The 18,163-nt window shown below is 39.4% G+C and overlaps 2 protein-coding genes across 5 annotated transcripts in view; one reads left to right on the top strand and one right to left on the bottom strand.

Moving 5' to 3' along the window:
* LOC126378841 (double-stranded RNA-specific editase Adar) overlaps positions 1–11,605 on the top strand; it is a 62,123-nt gene extending 50,518 nt beyond the window's left edge. For all 3 annotated transcript variants that reach the window (XM_050027282.1, XM_050027281.1, XM_050027280.1), the window contains 4 exons: positions 3,987–4,137; positions 4,387–4,509; positions 5,126–5,218; positions 5,465–11,605. In XM_050027282.1, coding sequence (XP_049883239.1) covers positions 3,987–4,137; positions 4,387–4,509; positions 5,126–5,218; positions 5,465–5,593 — 496 coding nt within the window. In that variant the 3' untranslated portion in view covers positions 5,594–11,605. The remainder of the gene's footprint in view (positions 1–3,986; positions 4,138–4,386; positions 4,510–5,125; positions 5,219–5,464) is intronic.
* LOC126378812 (uncharacterized) overlaps positions 1–18,163 on the bottom strand; it is a 55,889-nt gene that overhangs the window by 13,616 nt on the left and 24,110 nt on the right. The window contains exons 9-10 of one of the 2 annotated variants that reach the window (XM_050027222.1): positions 17,872–18,021; positions 16,699–16,839 (exon numbers count right to left, since the gene is read on the bottom strand). In XM_050027222.1, coding sequence (XP_049883179.1) covers positions 16,699–16,839; positions 17,872–18,021 — 291 coding nt within the window. The remainder of the gene's footprint in view (positions 1–16,698; positions 16,840–17,871; positions 18,022–18,163) is intronic. The other variant, XM_050027223.1, reaches the window with a different exon arrangement.

The following is an 18,163-nucleotide window of genomic DNA, read 5'->3' as shown; positions in this document are numbered from 1 at the left end:
CTCACAAAGTGATTTCGACAATGTCCCCATCGGGAATCGAACCCGGACCTCCAGATCGTGAGCCTAACGCTCTAACCACTAAACCACGGAGGCTGTCAAACCAAATTTAGTTTTGAAAGTCCTGTAGCGAGAAGCGCAATAGAGAGTCCCATTCGAGTTATAAGTGTAGTGGTAGGAGGGCCTAGGTCGAGTATTTTCAAATTCAAATAATTTATTTTCAGACCATAATAACGTCCATTGAAAAAATAAATAATAAGTAATAAACTCTTTGCGAGTCGATGGCGATCGATACTAAATTTTTGCTGACCAATAATTGGCCACGCTTACGGCATTGTCAGTGGCTTCGTGAAGGTCTTTAATATTTATTTATTTATTTATTCATCACACACAAGTAATAAGTTTACAAAAGTTTGGAATAGCTTTGTATGATTGCCTCGAGTGTGTGATCTGGAGCCTAAGCTAGGGCGACCCTGTATTTCAGGACTCCAGGTCCCCACCCGCGAATCGCTTAACTAAAATAGGTGCAAAAGAATTGATATCAGGTCTGTGTGTGCATGTATATGTCTATATGTCTGTGTATGAGTGTGTGTGTGTGTGTTTGTGTGTGTGCGCGCGTGCGTGTGAGTGTGTGTGTATGTGTGCGTGTGTGGGCGTGTGCGTGTGTGCGCGCGTGTGCGTGTGTGTGTGTTTGTGAAAGAAAAAGATTATTGTAGGACTTCCAATAAGGCCTCTGTATCGTCAAGGTCTTTAATAGTGCAGGTGTTAGGGCACTTAGGACAGCACAAAAGGTGAGCCATAGTTTGTGGTAATACTCCACACTCGCAATCATCGCAACCATCAACCAGATATCCCCACCTGCAGAGATTATCCTTGCAGCGGCCAACCTGTGTTCGGAGCCTATTTAAAGACTTCCATGTGGGCCACGCTAGATTGCTTCCAGGCGGGAGACTTTCCGAACAATAAACAAGTACAAAAATTGTTAAAAAATAAAAAAGTACAAATACATAAAAATTATAAACTAGAAATTAAAATTAAAAATCATTAATAAAATTTACGTCATAATCAAAAAAAGAACACAAAATCAATATTAAATTAGATAGCAGAAATGACGAATTTTCGGATCTGGGGTTTGGCGTCAAGATCTTCAAGACGGGTTCGTTTAAAGTGACTGACGATCTGCTGTCGATTCGGGATTAAAAAAACTTTTAACGAACCCGTCAAAACTTACAATTCTTCACGTTCACAGGCTACAAGTCACTCACAAGTACATGAATAGAATAGAAATAGAAATGATTTATTGCGACCATGTGTTCGTACAAATTGTGGTGTAATTGGGTCGTGTACTAGGTTCAAGATAAATTATTAAATTCTGATTAAGTACTAAATAAAGACACAGCTAAAAGTAACGAAAAACGTTTTCTTTTTTCAATTTATCACGTTTTTCTATGACGTCACAAAGTGCTTTTTCAAACAAATTCTATAGTAATTTCGTGTTTTGACGTTTAGTAAAAAGTAACTGATTTGACTAGTTGGAAACTAGCCTATTAAAACACATAATAGAAAGAAAGAAAGATACGTTTATTATAATAACGAGTTCTTACCGCGTTTAAAGCAGAGATATGAGACTCCCGATATTTCGACACTGTTGCAAGTGCCATGAATCACCCCGTGATCTAGGCACTTTATTATTATCATTATAAGCTCACTGGTTAAAGGAAAAACAGTTTCATAGCTTCAATGAGTTTTGAAGAATTTAAATATTTGCTTTATTTAAGTATCATATTTGTAACAATTGGGTCGTGTACTAGGTTTAAGATAAATGATGAAATTCTGATTACTAAACAAAGTCAGATCTAAAACTAATGAAAAACTTTTTCTTCAAATTTTAATCAAGAAAAACGTAATAATAAATCCGACATTTTATCACGTTTTTCTATGACGTCACAGTGTGCTTTTTCATACAAATTCCATAGAAATTTTGTGTTTTGACGTTTAGTAAAAAGTAACTGATTTGACTAGATGGAAACTAGCCTTTTATATTATCGCCATTAGGTTCATCATATCCATCTTAGGACTTCGTACCAACAGTGGTTGCAAGTTGTCCTTGATCACTTGTGGCTCTGCCCACCCCGTTAGGGACTACAAGCGTGAGTACATGTACTTATGTGTAAATACTTACGTATCATAGACAGGAAACAAGCCAGCGGTATTGCCGACTGCATTATTCAAGGTTTTCTGCACTCAATTGTCTCAAAATTCACTTTGAAAATATTTATGTAATTCACTTTTAAAACTTAAAACTTCATTTAAAAAATTATTATTATACGTAAAATTTTATTGATAATAAAAGTAACAAACTAAATGTATTTATTATTCACAATTAATTTAAAATATTTACTTAAAACCGCACGGTATTCCTAATTCAAATTGCATAAAACTATTATTAAATTAAATAAATTATTATTAAAATAGAATAAAAAATATTTCCTAATGTAAAAAAGTACTTAAATTATTTATTTTTGTTAATAATAAAAACGGATATGTTTATTTTTTTTGTATTTAAAAGTAGCTTTAGACAAGATTTGTACGCGTCCGTTCGCCTAGCTTTGCTCGTGAATTTTCTCAATAATTTTCCTCCGTTTCACTTTCTGTCGCGATTTGGTTTTCATAACACCTCCTTGCTAGACGTTCTTTGAGTGGGGAACAGTCCTTTTACTTTTTGCGTGCTATACCGATCACTAGCCTCCGTGGTCTAGTGGTTAGAGCGTCGGGCTCACGATCTGGAGGTCCGGGTTCGATTCCTGGACATGGGTGTCGAGACAAATCTCTGTGGTTTAACGGCTTCATTCGAGCTTTGTACAGTCATGAGCAATATAATGTACCCACTTTAGGACTCTGTCGCACTAACATATTTGACATTTAGTGAGACTTACAGTTCAATTTGTCAAAAAAGTTAATGTGACATGGTACCAAAGTGTATACACATTAACGCTCGTGACCGTACTGTAGGTTCAGTACGATCTACCCTGAACCGGCGTGCGTGTATGAAGCGATTGATGAATGTGGAGGAAGCAAGAGAATTGTGTCAGGATCTAAGCAAATGGAATTCTATAGTATCTGCTTACTCTGGTGGGAAATAGGCGTGAGTATATGTATGTATGTATGTATTAAAAAATTAATTAATGTAAATAAATTAAAAAATATGTAATGACGGACTCAGCGCTTATCGCTATCGACCCACTAGGGTCGATTAATTCTTTCAAATATTCTTCCTCTCAGACGACGCCCTGAGCCGAGGTTCGCGCCCAACTGGGCACCCTCAGGCCTGTTGTCTTAAATTTTGTACCGGGTGAGAGCCCTCAGCGCTCCCCATTTGCCCGGCCAAGTAGTGAATGCCGTGCGGCGATCACTTCGGCAAACTTTGATATAAAATTCAAATGCCTTAGACCGGAACATGTCAGATTAAACTGTCAGTGTGCCAACAAATTATTAAATATTCCAAGTGAATTATAAAACCAGTTGTGCAGGGAAAGGGGCCGCGTGTCGTAACTACGGACTCGTTTGTGGGAAATTGCTGGGAAACTGGTAGTTGGCCTAGGAACACCTCGACCAAGTAGTTGATGGCATTTGCGGAAAATATACAATAAGTCACAAAAAACCTAAGTTGATAGGTACTTGTAAGAGTATACTTTATAAATCTATCCCGCGGCTTATACAACATAATAAACATTTTATATATGCTATTTAAAAAAAAAACAAAAAAAAAACATTTCGAGCTCCTTGGTCCCGGCTATTAGCCGTAAAAACACCTCCACCAACCCGCAGTGGAGCAGCGTGGTGGAGTATGCTCCATACCCTCTCCGGTTGATTGAGGGGAGGCCTGTGCCCAGCAGTGGGACGTATATAGGCTGTTTATGAATTAAACATGTTTTTTTGTATTTGATATTTCCTGTGACATTCAGGTAAGTTTTCTATCGTTGTTGCAGGGCGCTGTGCGGGCGCATAGAGAGCTACATCGCGCTGCTGCCGCCTCCCTTCCGTCTGCATCGGCCGCTGCTGGCGCGCGCCGCCAGCACTGAGGCGCGGACGCCGGCGCGTGCGCCCTCCTTCAGCGTGTGCTGGGCCGCCACTACGCCGGTGAGGCTGCTGTGCTGAAGTTTACCAACCTCATCGACCTTGGTGCCAGGGTCACTGAGGTGGACCAACCTCACCGACCCTGGTGCCAGGGTGTCTGAGGTGTACCAACCTCACCAACCTTGGCGCCAGGGTCACTGATGTAGACGATACTCACCAACATTGATGGTAGAGTTACTGAGGTGGTCTGCCCTCAGCAAACCTGGGGTAGGCAGAAGTCTGTGTTTCTTACGTCTTGTATTTATTCAACAGGCACCAGAAGTGATAAACGCGACTACGGGCAAGCTGGAGAGCGGACAGCCTTCCCTGCTATGCAAGCAGAGCATGTTCGCGCGCTGGCAGTACTTGTACGACAAGATACCGCCGCTTGCGCAGGTAATTCAATTCTCAATTACTTATCGCATTCCATGTAGTACAATGGAGTGATACATAGGCATAGGAACTATAACAAAAAAGAGAAAAAGAGGTTGTAAGCTACCCGAATAAAATAAAATAAATAACATGGACCCTGTAGGGCACAGCAACGTTGAAGGGAAGAGAGGAAGTGTGTATTAAAATTAAAACTTATCATTTAAAAATTCGTCCACAGTATAATAGCCCTTTTTTATTAGGATTGTTTTTAGTTTTTTTGTAAATAAATTAGTTTTAGTTTCATCTCTTAAGTACTTTGGGAGCTTATACATAAATAAGTTTATACTACACAGGTAAGGTCACAACTTTCTTGGGGTAGTCAAAAGTCATAGGTACATCCATCGCAAGATGAACTACCCACAATTCACCAAGCTTTCTGTTAGACCAACGTGATGGGTGAGTCGTATCGCCATCCATAATGGTCGAGCCAACTGTGTCATTGAAAACTGAAACTTCTTAGGACTTCGTATCAACAGTGGCTGCAAGTTGTCTTTGATTACTTGTGGCTCTGCCCACCCCATTTGGGATTACGGGCGTGAGTTTATGTATGTATGTATGAAAACTGAAAATTTGTTTGCAGGAGGGAGAATTTGAGGTGGACCAGTCGGCGCTTCCATCCAGTCTGGACAATCTCCTCTACAATGAAGCTAAGATGCTCTGCCCTGCCTACCAAGTGAGTAACAATACATACACACTTCACACACACACACACACACACACTTCACACGCACACACACACACACACACACACACTCCACACACACTTCACACGCACACTTCACACACACACACACACAAATATGAGTATTCCTATAAAAGATAAACGTCATTTTATTTTACATGGGTATTATAACATAGCGTGACGCTTGTATTTTTATGTTAAAATTAACACATCTAACACACACTTTATCCCCAACAGGCCGCCAAAGACCGTCTGATCGAGGCGTTCGAGAAAGCAAAGCTCGGCCGTTGGATCAAAAAGCCGATTGAACAGGACCAATTCGTATGCGAAATCACCAACGCCGACCCCACAGCACTGTTCGCCTAGGCGGGCCGCAGTCTACCCCGTAACACTGTGCAGGTACAAGGGTTCGATGGTGCGAGAGAGATAGGCGATGCGGAAATCGGAGAGTCTGATAAATATGTTACTGATATTGATAGGTATGGTAGTGAGGAAGAAAGTTATGTTACTATCGGGAAAAGTAATGTTGCCAACGCCGAAAGTAATATTACCAACGTTACTGTTAAAAAATGTGATGTTACTGTCGGAAAAAACAATGTTACTATCGGAAAAAGTAACGTTACTGTTGATAAATGTGATGTTACTGTCGGAAAAAGTTATGTTACCAACGCTGAAAGTAACGTTACTGTTAAAAAATGTGATGTTACTGTCGGGAGAAAAAATGTTACAGTCGGTAAAAGTAATGTTACTAACGCTGAAAGTAATGTTACTGTTAAAAATAGTAATGTTAGTGACATGAAAATGAATGTTACCGGCGAAGAAAGATATAATACTGATTCGGAAAGATATGGTAATGTTACTGTCACCAAAAGATCTATCACTGATTCGATAAAGGAAAGAGGAAAAGCGATAGAAGATACGCATATCACGAATAATAGTAATTCAGAACACAATTTCGATAACACGGAAAAAGAGACAAGTTATCCTAAAACTAATTTCAGTGTTGTTAAAAACCAAAATTTTGATAACCCAAATAAAATTGCCGACAGATTGCTAAACTACGAAGTGTCTTCAAACACACACATAACCACTAATGTAAAACTAACCAATGTCTTACAGAAGAAAAGAGAATTACTTATGAAAAGTAAAATTACTGTTTTAAGTAAAGAAAATAAGAACCAAAACAAAACAACAAGGATTGATCAATTAGACCAATATATACCTCAAGGTACTGCCACTAATAATATACAAACAGATAATAAAGACTCAACTGGTAATTTGAAAAAAGAAAAAAAATATAAAAAGGATTTTATCGATACTAAAGAAACTGTATTTGAGGTGAACAAGTCAAAATATCGTGATAAAGTAGATATAAGTATTAAAGAGAGTCATGATAAAACTCCATCGTTATTTACAACACGCAACAAGTTTAATAAGCAAAAGAACCCAGAATTAGATGCGGAAGAAATAGATGATTTAGATAATGTAGTCAGTTTGAGGTTAGACGATTTGATTGCTTTGAAAAATGAAGGGCAGCTCAACATGTCAACAAAGTCTGAAATAAATAATGATTCTCAAACAACACTGGATAAAATCTCCAGACATCTCAGATCTGTCCAAAGCCAATATGAAATCAAAACAGAACAAAAATCAGAATTCACGCAAAAAGACATATGTAAAACAGTACAAATATCAAAACTAGAAGTAAATCCTGTCCAAAATGCAAATATCAAAGGCTGTGAAAATAAAAAATGTATCAACGAACATTTGAAAAAAATGCTCGATACAAAACGCAAAAGCGTTGCTCCTAAAAACACAAAAGACGGCAAGAAAGATCCAGACCTTTATTTGAAAACACTTAACATCAACAACAATTTAAAAGAATCACAAAACTTTAATGTAGCAAAAACCAAACACGAAAATTTCGAAGATTATAAACTTAACAATAATCATTTACGTCACAATACACCGGAAGTGACGGATATTAGAACTCGTTCGGCGGAAGTGACGTGTAGTAATTTTGAATATGGAACTACAGAGTCATTCGAAGATGATTTCGCTGCGAAGTGTACTGTTACTAAAATTGAAAACAAAGAGAATTTGACTACTTCAAGCTCAATATTATCCAGGAAAATGTCTGTTTATAAAAAAGTTAGTGGATAACTATTTCCCCTCTACATACCGCTCAGGGACGGTACTGAAAGGTATCGGCGAACGAAGGACGTAATATACGATCCCGACGACCCGATTACTCTAGCCATAGAGGCAGCCAATCAGCTCGCGACACCAAACACTTCACAACCCCGATACCGACCCCGCCGGCGTGATCGACGATTATCCTCATTCAGCGCTTATCGCTATCGACCCACTAGGGTCGATCAATTCTTTCAAATATTCTCCCTCTTAGACGACGCCCTGAGCTGAGGTTTTATAACAATAACATATTTAAAATACATTAATATAATTTAAAAAAAGTTTTTTGTTAAATAACTTGTCTGTTTTACATACTTCTTACTGTTGAATTTTCATTATAAAATAACTATTTTTTTAAAATTATTATAAACAATTGCAAAGTACATTATCATGTTTAGTACATTACAAACTTAAAAAAGTTTTGCACGGTAAAACGGCAGATTCGTCGATTATCATATGTAACAGATTAACAATTATAACAATAACGAGATGAGGTACACATACAAGGTGTTAGTGACATCGTAACGAAAAAAAAATGGAACATCTATTTGATTGTACTAAAAACGATGGTGGGTGTGTTTAATTAAGATTTTGAGTTTTTACTGCGCCGCAATGTAAGTCGAACAACGCGAAACTGTCGCTAAAAATACTAAAAATTTCATGAATTTAGCGACAGGAAATTCCACTTGATATCAACTCAGAATCATGGTCTGAAGCATCCCTCAAAGTTTTCGTTACGATGTCCCTTACACCTTGTATAATAGTTTTTTTTTTCGTGACTTATTGTAGATTTGCCGCAGATGGCATAAACTACTTGGCCGGATGTATTATAGTTCTTCTTATCGTGTTGATGGCAAACTAAATTGTATCGGCCCAAAACTTGGCAACAAGTATGGCGCTATCTGCAGCGCTCATCAGATCCTCCTGCGTGTCGTGTTCGGGCACGCAGGACACGATGTAAGATGTTCCATCGTTTGGGGAACAGTGCCGCACTTGCACTTTAAGTCCGAGCCATCCGAGAAACCCCACCTGAACAAATTGTCCTTACTTCGACCCACCTGAGTCCGAAGTCTATTTAGATACTTCCAGGTAAGCCAAGGTAATATAATTACTAATGGTGCCTATATTATATTGTTCAGTGACGACTTTCATCATCAAATCTGTATCCGAAACTGCATATCCGTAACGTCTACGAAGATCTTCCGACTTCCGCACCCCAATCGCCATGCATACATCGTACTCTTGAAAAAAAAAACTTTATTTCTGCACCGTGCTATTACTTCCTAGGCTGTGACCAACCTTAGCGTCAGTTAGTTATTAAGTATACCAACAGAATTCAAAATAATTAGTGTAATTTTAGTGTCGAGTTTGCGAGATTCCAAAGATATTGTTGGCTAAGCATACATACATAAACATCCTATAAAGGGCCGCCCATTAATCATGCGTGCCTCGAGAGGGTGGAGGGGTCCATGAAAAAATCACGAAATATCATAAGTTGGGGGTGGTGTAGTAATATATCACGAGTATTTTTTTTTTTCGGCAAACGCGCGATACTGAACCGAGAAGCGGCGTTTCGTGCAATTATTTTGGTAGGTACTAAAAAATACACATATACGGGGTGTTAGTGACATCGTAACGAATACTGAGAGGGATGATTCAGCTGATTATTCTGAGTTAATATCAAGTGGAATTTTTCATCGCAAAAGTATAGAATTGAAAATAATTTTAAAAAAACTAAAAAAAAATCATGAATTTTGCGACGACAAATTCCACTTGATATCATCTCAGAATCATGGTTTCAATCATCCCTCAAAGTTTTCGTTACGATGTTACTAACACCCTGTATAGTCTTGACCTCACCATGTATCACCAAGGGGGAGGAGGGTGTAAAAAGGCCAAAAAAAGCATCACATGATTAATGGACGGCGCCTAAACAGATAGACTCACATTCGCTAAGGATTTCATTTTCTATAAAGCGTCCGAACTGTGGCATTAACTACTTGGCCGGACAAATGGGGAGCGCTGAAGGCTCTCACCCGGTAGTTGCGGATGAGTGGAGTGCAAAGTTGAAGTGTGAACTATTTGCTCATACCTTTATAGCGCGCGTTTCGTAGTGAGCGCACTTGGCTTCGAACATCTTTTTTTCTATTCCGTGGTTAGGATCGCATTAAGTGGAATTCCGATGTCTCTGCCTACCCTTACGGAAAATAGGCGCAAACTTATGTATGTATGTAGTCGATGCATGAAAAAATCTTAATCTCTCATACACTTATAAATAAACCTTGTTGGATCTTCATGAGAAAATTGTTAAACAATTTTTTTTTAATAATAAATAAACCAAATAATAATTTTAAGTCAGTAGGTATTATTTATGTAAGTTATTAAAAATATGCCGATTCCAATACACGCCACCTAAATTTATTTTAAGTTATACCTGTCATTTTGTTATCCGCCGAAACAAGCGGCCCTAGCAAAATATTTAGGTCAATGGTTCCTAACCTGGGCGTAATTACCCCCTCAGGGGTCAAACAGAGATACCTATTTGATTCACCCGGGTTATTTATTCATTCTAAAATTGACAGCTGTTGATCATCCGTCCCTTTGCTTTTCGGCGGATAAGAAAATGACAGGTATAACTTAAAATAAAGTTAGGAGGTGTCTGCAGGATTCGGGGCCATTACCCACCTATTGTAATAATTATAAGGATTCGATTATTGCTAGTTGTAATTGTAAGGTTTAAAAAGCCATGGTAGCCCAGCTGGTAAAACGCTTGCCTCTCACTTTGAGGTCGCAGGTTCGAATCCAGCACAGGCCTAAACCAATGATTGTCGAATTTGGTTTCGAAGTCATGTTTAGATCGTAAATGATTATCACGTGCTCAGCAGTGAAGGAAAACATCGTAAGGAAACCCACATCCCCGAGAAATGCATTTTCGCAGGTATGTAACCTAACCTGTATTGAGCTGGTTTTCCTTTCGCGGTCCTTGTCAATTCAGGTTAGGTAAGCGGACCCTATGAAAATGGGGATGATGCTGGATTAGCTGTAGACATAGAAGTTAAAAAGCGGTGGCAGGCTGAAATAGGACTAGAGAAGCAGGTTATTTTACCTACTTTATGGTTTGGTAGTCTCAGTAGTTCCTTTAGCTCCTAAGGAACTACAAGGACAAAAAATGCTCAGTAGTTCCTTCAGAGGAACTGCCAAAGGAACTACTGAGAATAGTTGGGGGAAATGAATTGTAAGGTTGAAAGCATGGTTTAAGAAGACCAGGGGCCTGTTTAATAAAACTTACAATTGTAAATTACAACGACAATCTGATGTTCATTGCGTAGCTAATATGAAACTGCAAAATATTCGTGATCACACACTCCGCAATGTACATCGAATTGTCATTGTAATTTACAATTGTAAGTTTTATTATACAGGCCCCTGGTCGATGTTTGTCTCACGCATCAAAACCCTTATAACTCCATCTTTCATCTACTCGACGAAATGGCAACGCAGTCTCGCATGACGTCAGCTGGGCTAACCTTGAAATGATATCTGTCACTTATGAGCATACCTGGTGGGTTAAAATGGCCACATCGAAGCAATTCATCTGAGAAAACAATATTGACATTGGCCACGATTCCTGCAGACACCGCCTAATTTTATTTTAAGTTATATCCGTCATTTTCATATCCGTCGAAAAGGAAAGGGACGGATGATTCACAGCTCTTAATTTTAGGAAGAATGAGTAAATGAATGAATAACCCGGGCGAATCAAAAAGGTACGTCGCTGGTATGCAATCCGTTTGACGTGCTGTCTACTTAACTGTGTCGGGTTATTGACGGATGTAAAATTTTTAGACGGTTGGTTTAGATTTGTGCTTAAAATTGACGTGTGTTCCATAAATTTTATGCTTGTCGATTACCCGTCCCTTTCCTTTTCGGCGGATAAGAAAATGACAGATATAACTTAAAATAAAATTAGACGGTATTTACAGGAATTAGCACCAATGTCAAATTGCAATATTGCTTTCTTAGGTGAATTGCTTCGGTGTGGCCATATTAACCGCCCTGGTCTTCTTATGGATTAATTAATGTTATTGATACAAAAAAAAACGTACATTGGAAAGAACCTGTCAATTCTTCGAATATAATAAAATGAAGCGCACAATAATTAATAAATAAATAATCGTTTTTGGATGTTCTTGTTTTATTGAAACTTCTATCGTGTGGGTTGTGAGGTGGAGTACCAACCTCATCAACCCTGGTGTCAGGGTTACTATTGAGCCGACAAAGGCCCCTGACATGGCTCATGTAACGACTACTTACATCAGTAAGTAGTAACCGGGACCAACGGCCTTAACGTGCCTTCCGAAGCGGATCATCTTACTTTTGGACAATCATGTGATCAGTCTGTAATGTCCTAACCAACCGAGCTCCTCATCTCTTAGGGAATGTATATTTAAGTAATCAATAATTTAAACAAAATACATTATTATTTTACCTCTTGTGGCACAAATAAAATGTAGAAAATTATGGATCTACCTACTCCACTCCAATCTCATGAGTCATCCCGTGATCATGGCACTTGCAACAGTGTCGAAATATCGGGAGTCTCATATTCCCATTTAAACGCGGTAAGAACCCGTTATTATGTGCTTTAATTAAAATAAAATGAAGCCTCAGAAATAATGGTAAATGACAAAAAGACTAAATTATTTACGTTTTATTTTTGGCGGGGAGTAACCACGGTAGGAGCTCGGTGACGCAACGGTAAACGCGCTCGGTCTGCGATTGTTGAAGTTAAGCAACTTTCGCAAAGGCCGGTCATAAGATGGGTGACCACAAAAAAAAGTTTTCATCTCGAGCTCCTCCGTGCCTCGGAAGGCACGTTAAGCCGTTGGTCCCGGCTGCATTAGCAGCCGTTAATAACCATCAATCCGCACTGGGCCCGCGTGATGGTTTAAGGCCCGATCTCCCTATCCATCAATAGGGAAGGCCCGTGCCCCAGCAGTGGGGACGTTAATGGGCTGGTGATGATGAAACCATGGTAACCACCCGTGATCTTGACGCATCAAGCCTTTTGGACAGGTAGGTGTTATAAGCCCTAAAGGAAAATAAAATAATCAAGAATATTGGCACAAAATAATATTTATTGATACAATAAATTCAACAAAACTATTCACATTCGTAGGTATACATAAAAATCCTATACATCGTCTTTTCGTTGACATCCTCGTATGCGCCATTTTCGGATCCCAATCGTCCTTTTGCGTCCTTTTGTTTTTTTTTTGGTTATTTTGTCCGTAGGACAGGCAAAGGGATCATAGCCCATACAGCCAAAATCCCAATCGTCCGAAAGACGTAACTAGTTTCTAACTAGTCAAATCAGTTACTTTTTACTAAACGTCAAAACACGAAATTACTATGGAATTTGTATGAAAAAGCACACCGTGACGTCATAGAAAAACGTGATAAAATGTCCGACTTATTATTACGTTTTGCTTGATTAAAATTCATAAGTTAGTAAGTTAAAAAAAAGAAAATGTTTTTCATTAGTTTTAGATCTGTATTTATTTGAGAATCTGAATTTCATAATTTATCTTGAACCTCGACTCAATTAATACGATCCTGACGACCTCGTGACTCTAGCCATAGAGGCGGCCAATCAGCACGCGACAACAAACACTTCCGTTTCGTCAGAGTACCGTTGTAACAGATTGTTTGTTAGTGACATCGTAACGAATACTGAAGGGAATAATATCAACTCAGAATCATGGCCTGAATCTCCTCAGTTTTCGTTATAATGTCACTAACACCCTGTACCTATACAGGAATTTTCTGTCGGAAAATTCATGAAAATTTTTGTGTTTAATTTAATTATTTTCAGTTCCACCTTTGCGACGGAAAATTCCATTCTACTCAAAATCAAAGTCTGAATCATCCCCCAAAGTTTTCGTTACGATGTCACTAATACCCTGTATATATATTTCACCATCATCAATTTAAGAGCCACGGTGTTTCGGTGCAGCATTTTCCATTCCATTCTATCAAAGGCCAATTCCTTGACTTCCCTATGAGACACGACGTTAACCTTTTCTTTAATCTGTTCCATGTAAGCCCTTCTTGGTCTTCCCTCTTCCTTTTTCCTTCTAGCTTAGGTTTTTAGCTGTATATAAATACATAGTATAATTCGTTATTCTATGATAACAGGCTACTCGAATACTTATTCAAATGAGATACTTCTTACGAAACGTCAAATCCTTTTTTTCAATGGAATCTGTATGGAATTACTGGTGTTTTGACGTCATCAATAAGGCGATTCTCACACTGCCCCGCATGATGCAGCTTAGCGCGTGGATGCGTGTTCTTCCGTTGCTTGTAAGGATCTCCGTTTGTATAGAAAACACGCACAGTCTAACACACAGAAAATGCATCCGCATGAACGCGAGGAAGAGTCGAGTAAACATCTTAGAATAGGGTTTGGCGGCAAGGATGTGCTGCCGCCAAAGGATGTTTTCGTGGTACCGAACTGAGCATAGTACCCCGCTAGCCACAAGTTGGTAGTGTGACTAGGGATCGACGATCCAACAGTGTTGTGTTGGAAGTTGTATATATGCGTCTTGCTGTGTAAACTTCGATATCGCGTTTCACGACTGCTTGAAGACTGCAGTATTGAATGTGGCGCCATCTGTTGCATGTGAGCGGAACTAGGTGGCCAACTAGTTGGGTCCGCTACAAGGGGTGTAAGAAAAGAAGAAAATGTATTTTGTTTTTCATGGCTTATTTTTCTATTTATTCGACCCCCGTCTCATCAAAGCAGCTCGTATGAGGTTGGCGAGTTCCGTGTACAGCAGGCAATGACGGCTGGATGGTTTGCATATTTCTCGATGGTCGACTGACACGCCGCATAGAGCGCCGATACCGGGGTCTGTAACGCAATATGCATACATGTGGGAATGAATGATTATTATAAACGTTATGTATATGAGATGAAGTTTATGAACGTGTTCGTAGTGTGAAAGGGAGGGGGGAGGATTCTCATGCCATGGTATAGCAAAACCAGGTAAACTCAATCCCATGACTTGCCGCCATTGCTATCCCTGTGATGACGTAAGTGTTACCATTCAATTGGTATCTCCAACATTCCAAGGACGTAAATTTTATTATTGAAAATTAAGTGAATTACTCTCTCTCTCTCTCTCCTTGGCATTCATTATTCCCATCTGATGGAAATTAAGAAAAAAAAAATGAAAATTAAGTGAATTACTGACTAATATAAATTACTATTACTTGTCACATAATGGTGCTAATTCCTGTAAATACCATCTAATTTTATTTTAATTTATATCTGTCATTTTCTTATCCGCCGAAAAGGAAAGGGACGGGTAATCGACAAGCATAAAATTTATGGAACACACGTCAATTTTAAGCACAAATCTAAACCAACCGTCTAAAAATTTTACATCAGTCAATAACCCGACACGTTCATTTACTCATTCTTCCTAAAATTAAGAGCTGTGAATCATCCGTCCCTTTCCTTTTCGACGGATATGAAAATGACAGATATAACTTAAAATAAAATTAGACGGTGTCTCCAGGAATCGGGGCCATTCTTTTACTAAAAAAGTAAATTAAAAACATTGAAAATGGCAACGCAGGGTGGGATGACGTCAGCTGGGCTAACCTTGAAATGTTAGCTGTCACTTTTGAGCATACCTGGATTTCTTATAGGTTAGACTGGAAGCGAGGATGTGCTCCAGATATTTTTGTGAAAATTTAAAACAAAAAGACGTTGAAGATTACCATGATTTTCACCATAGTCGCTGTGTTCCTGTGGTACACCGGCTTGCTACTCAAGCGGGGAGCGCCGGTTCCAACCCCGGCACTGGACTTGCGCCAATTACTTATTAATTTATCTCAAGTGCAGTTTCCACTAACACCGTTGGCTCGACCATTATAGACGGCGATACGACTCACCTATCACGTTGGTCTAACAGAAAGCTCGGTGAGGTGTGGGTACTCAGTACCTCTGACTGCCCCAAGTGCGATATAATTGTGATCTTCTTCTTCTTGTCGTTTCGATGGCAATTCAGAGTCACCCTGTCAGTCCACTCACGAAGCCGGCTTTGCGCGTCATCTCGATTAACATCGGAGATACTCTCCGAACTGTGTCGTAGCACTCAATGTGACATTTTATGTGTGCAAGAGACCCACCGAGATGCCAATCAATCCCGGCCCTACATCCCAGGACTGACGCTTATCGCCGAGATTAGAGATGGCGATCTGAGATCGATTAATCGAAAAATCGATTTTTCGAGCTAAGAAAATCGATTTTTTAAATCGATATGTAGTACTGGATCGATTCATTGGATCGATACATCACCCTTTAAAATCGACATTCGATTTTTTTGTTTTTGTATTAACCATACAATTAGTTGTAGGTGCCCGTATTACAAGAGTGCTGCCGGTTAATTACTCAAAAACTTACGAGATGGCTGTGTGTTTAGTTTCCTTCGCCTCACTTCTCTTCAATAGAAAAAAGTTACGTTTATAATCTGTGACATTTTTTATCTGTTCTGTGATTGCGTCATCACATCATTCGATTAAAGATCGTTAATTATAACATTCGTCTTATTTTGAATAAAATTGATTAATACTTATATTGTAATAGAAAATTGGAAAAAAGATCGATTTTTTGGAAATCGATATTTTAGATCTCGATTTTTTTGTGGATCGATTCATCAGGTCACGATTCGAATCGATTTAAAAATCGATCTTTTTTGGAATGCATCGCCATCCCTAGCCGAGATCTGTCACCCAAAACACGGTAACGCAGTGTTTGTTGCTCCCGGTATAAGCGACACTTCCGTTGAGTACTCATCGGATACATAACATAAATAGCCTATATACGTCCCACTGCTGGGCACAGGCCTCCTCTCAATCAACCGGAGAGGGTATGGAGCATACTCCACCACGCTGCTCCACTGCGGGTTGGTGGAGGTGTTTTTACGGCTAATAGCCGGGACCAACGGCTTAACGTGCCCTCCGAAGCACGGAATCAACTTACTTTTTCGGACAATCAGGTGATTCAAGCCTGAAAAGTCCTTACCAAACAAAGAACAGTCTCACAAAGTGATTTCGACAATGTCCCCATCGGGAATCGAACCCGGACCTCCAGATCGTGAGCCTAACGCTCTTACCACTAGACCACGGAGGCTGTTTCGGATCGGATATCGGATAATGGAGTCGAAATTATAATCGTGATATTATGTGATGTTGTGTAGACTAACCAGCAGAATCAGCACAAACGATCCTCAAGTTGAGCACGGACATGAGCGTCCGCCGCGTCTCCACGAGGCTGCGCACGAGCGGCGCACGCGCACCCGTTGCGCGCAGCCAGCGCGCCTGCAGGGATAGCACCAGCGAGCAGTCTGGAATGGACAATTTTACATACTTACATAAGATCGTAATATACGATCCTGACGACCCGATTACTCTAGACATAGAGGCGGTCAATGAGCTCGCGACAACAAACACTTAGGACCTCGATACCCGCCGGCGAACATACATATAGAGGTTCCATACTTAATAACCTACCTAACAACATTATCAATAAAATAACGGTCAAAAAAGACAACTATATAAAAAACCTACTCAGGCGCCACTTTACAGTAGATAAATACCTACAATCACTAGATAACTGCGAGTGAAATGAACTCAACAGTATTATGTTGCATGCAAATAATCTTTATACTTTTAAGATTCAGCATGTAACCTTAAAATGTACCCAATATCTTTTTTTTTATTTGAAATAAAGTTTTAAATTTAAATTTTTTTTTTTAGGTAAGTACATAAGATCACGACAATTTTAACCTCCATCCAAATTCAGCTATCATGGATTTATTGAATTCACTCATTTGCTATGTATTCAAAGAGGTTAGCGTCTTTGGCAAACGATTTTGGCGCCTTTCACCAATGAATTTGGCGTCTTAACTGAATTTGGCGTCTTTCACGAATGATTTTGGCGTGTTTCACCAATGAATTTGGCGTCTTAACTGAATTTGGCGTCTTTCACCAATGAATTTGGCGTCTTAACTGAATTTGGCGTCTTTCACGAATGATTTTAGTGTGTTTCACCAATGAATTTGGCGTCTTAACTGAATTTGGCGTCTTTCACCAATGAATTTGGCGCCTTTCACAAATGATTTTGGCGTGTTTCACCAATGAATTTGGCGTCTTAACTGAATTTGGCGTCTTTCACCAATGAATTTGGCGCCTTTCACAAATGATTTTGGCGTCTTTCACAACTGACTTTGGTATCTTTTACAACTGACTTTGGCGTCTGACACCAATGACTTTGGCGTATTTCACAACTGACTTTGGCGTCTTTCACCAATGACTTTGGCGACTTTGGCATGCTCTTGACCGGCATATCCTTTACCTTTGCTGCCGGTATTCCTTACCTTTGCTGATCTCAATCAGCTCGACGCTGCGTGCCGTTATTGGCGTCTTGATGTCCGCCAGGGCGGATCCGCGGTGTGGGACCGAGTAGAACATGAACGCTATACTATTTGTCCAGAGGGTGGCCCGTCTCTTCAGCGTCTCTTGGTCTTCTGGAAGGGAAGAATTGAAAATTATGTTGGAACTCCACACACATGCTGTTAGATGGATATTCCGGATTCTTCTTTGGTAAGTAGTGCATTTAATATTTTTTCTTTTTATTTATTCATTATTTATTAGATTGCTTACCCCAGC

This window comes from Pectinophora gossypiella, chromosome 27 (assembly GCF_024362695.1).
Source record: "Pectinophora gossypiella chromosome 27, ilPecGoss1.1, whole genome shotgun sequence".
Classification (NCBI taxonomy): domain Eukaryota; kingdom Metazoa; phylum Arthropoda; class Insecta; order Lepidoptera; family Gelechiidae; genus Pectinophora; species Pectinophora gossypiella.
This window is presented reverse-complemented; position numbering and strand designations above follow the sequence as displayed.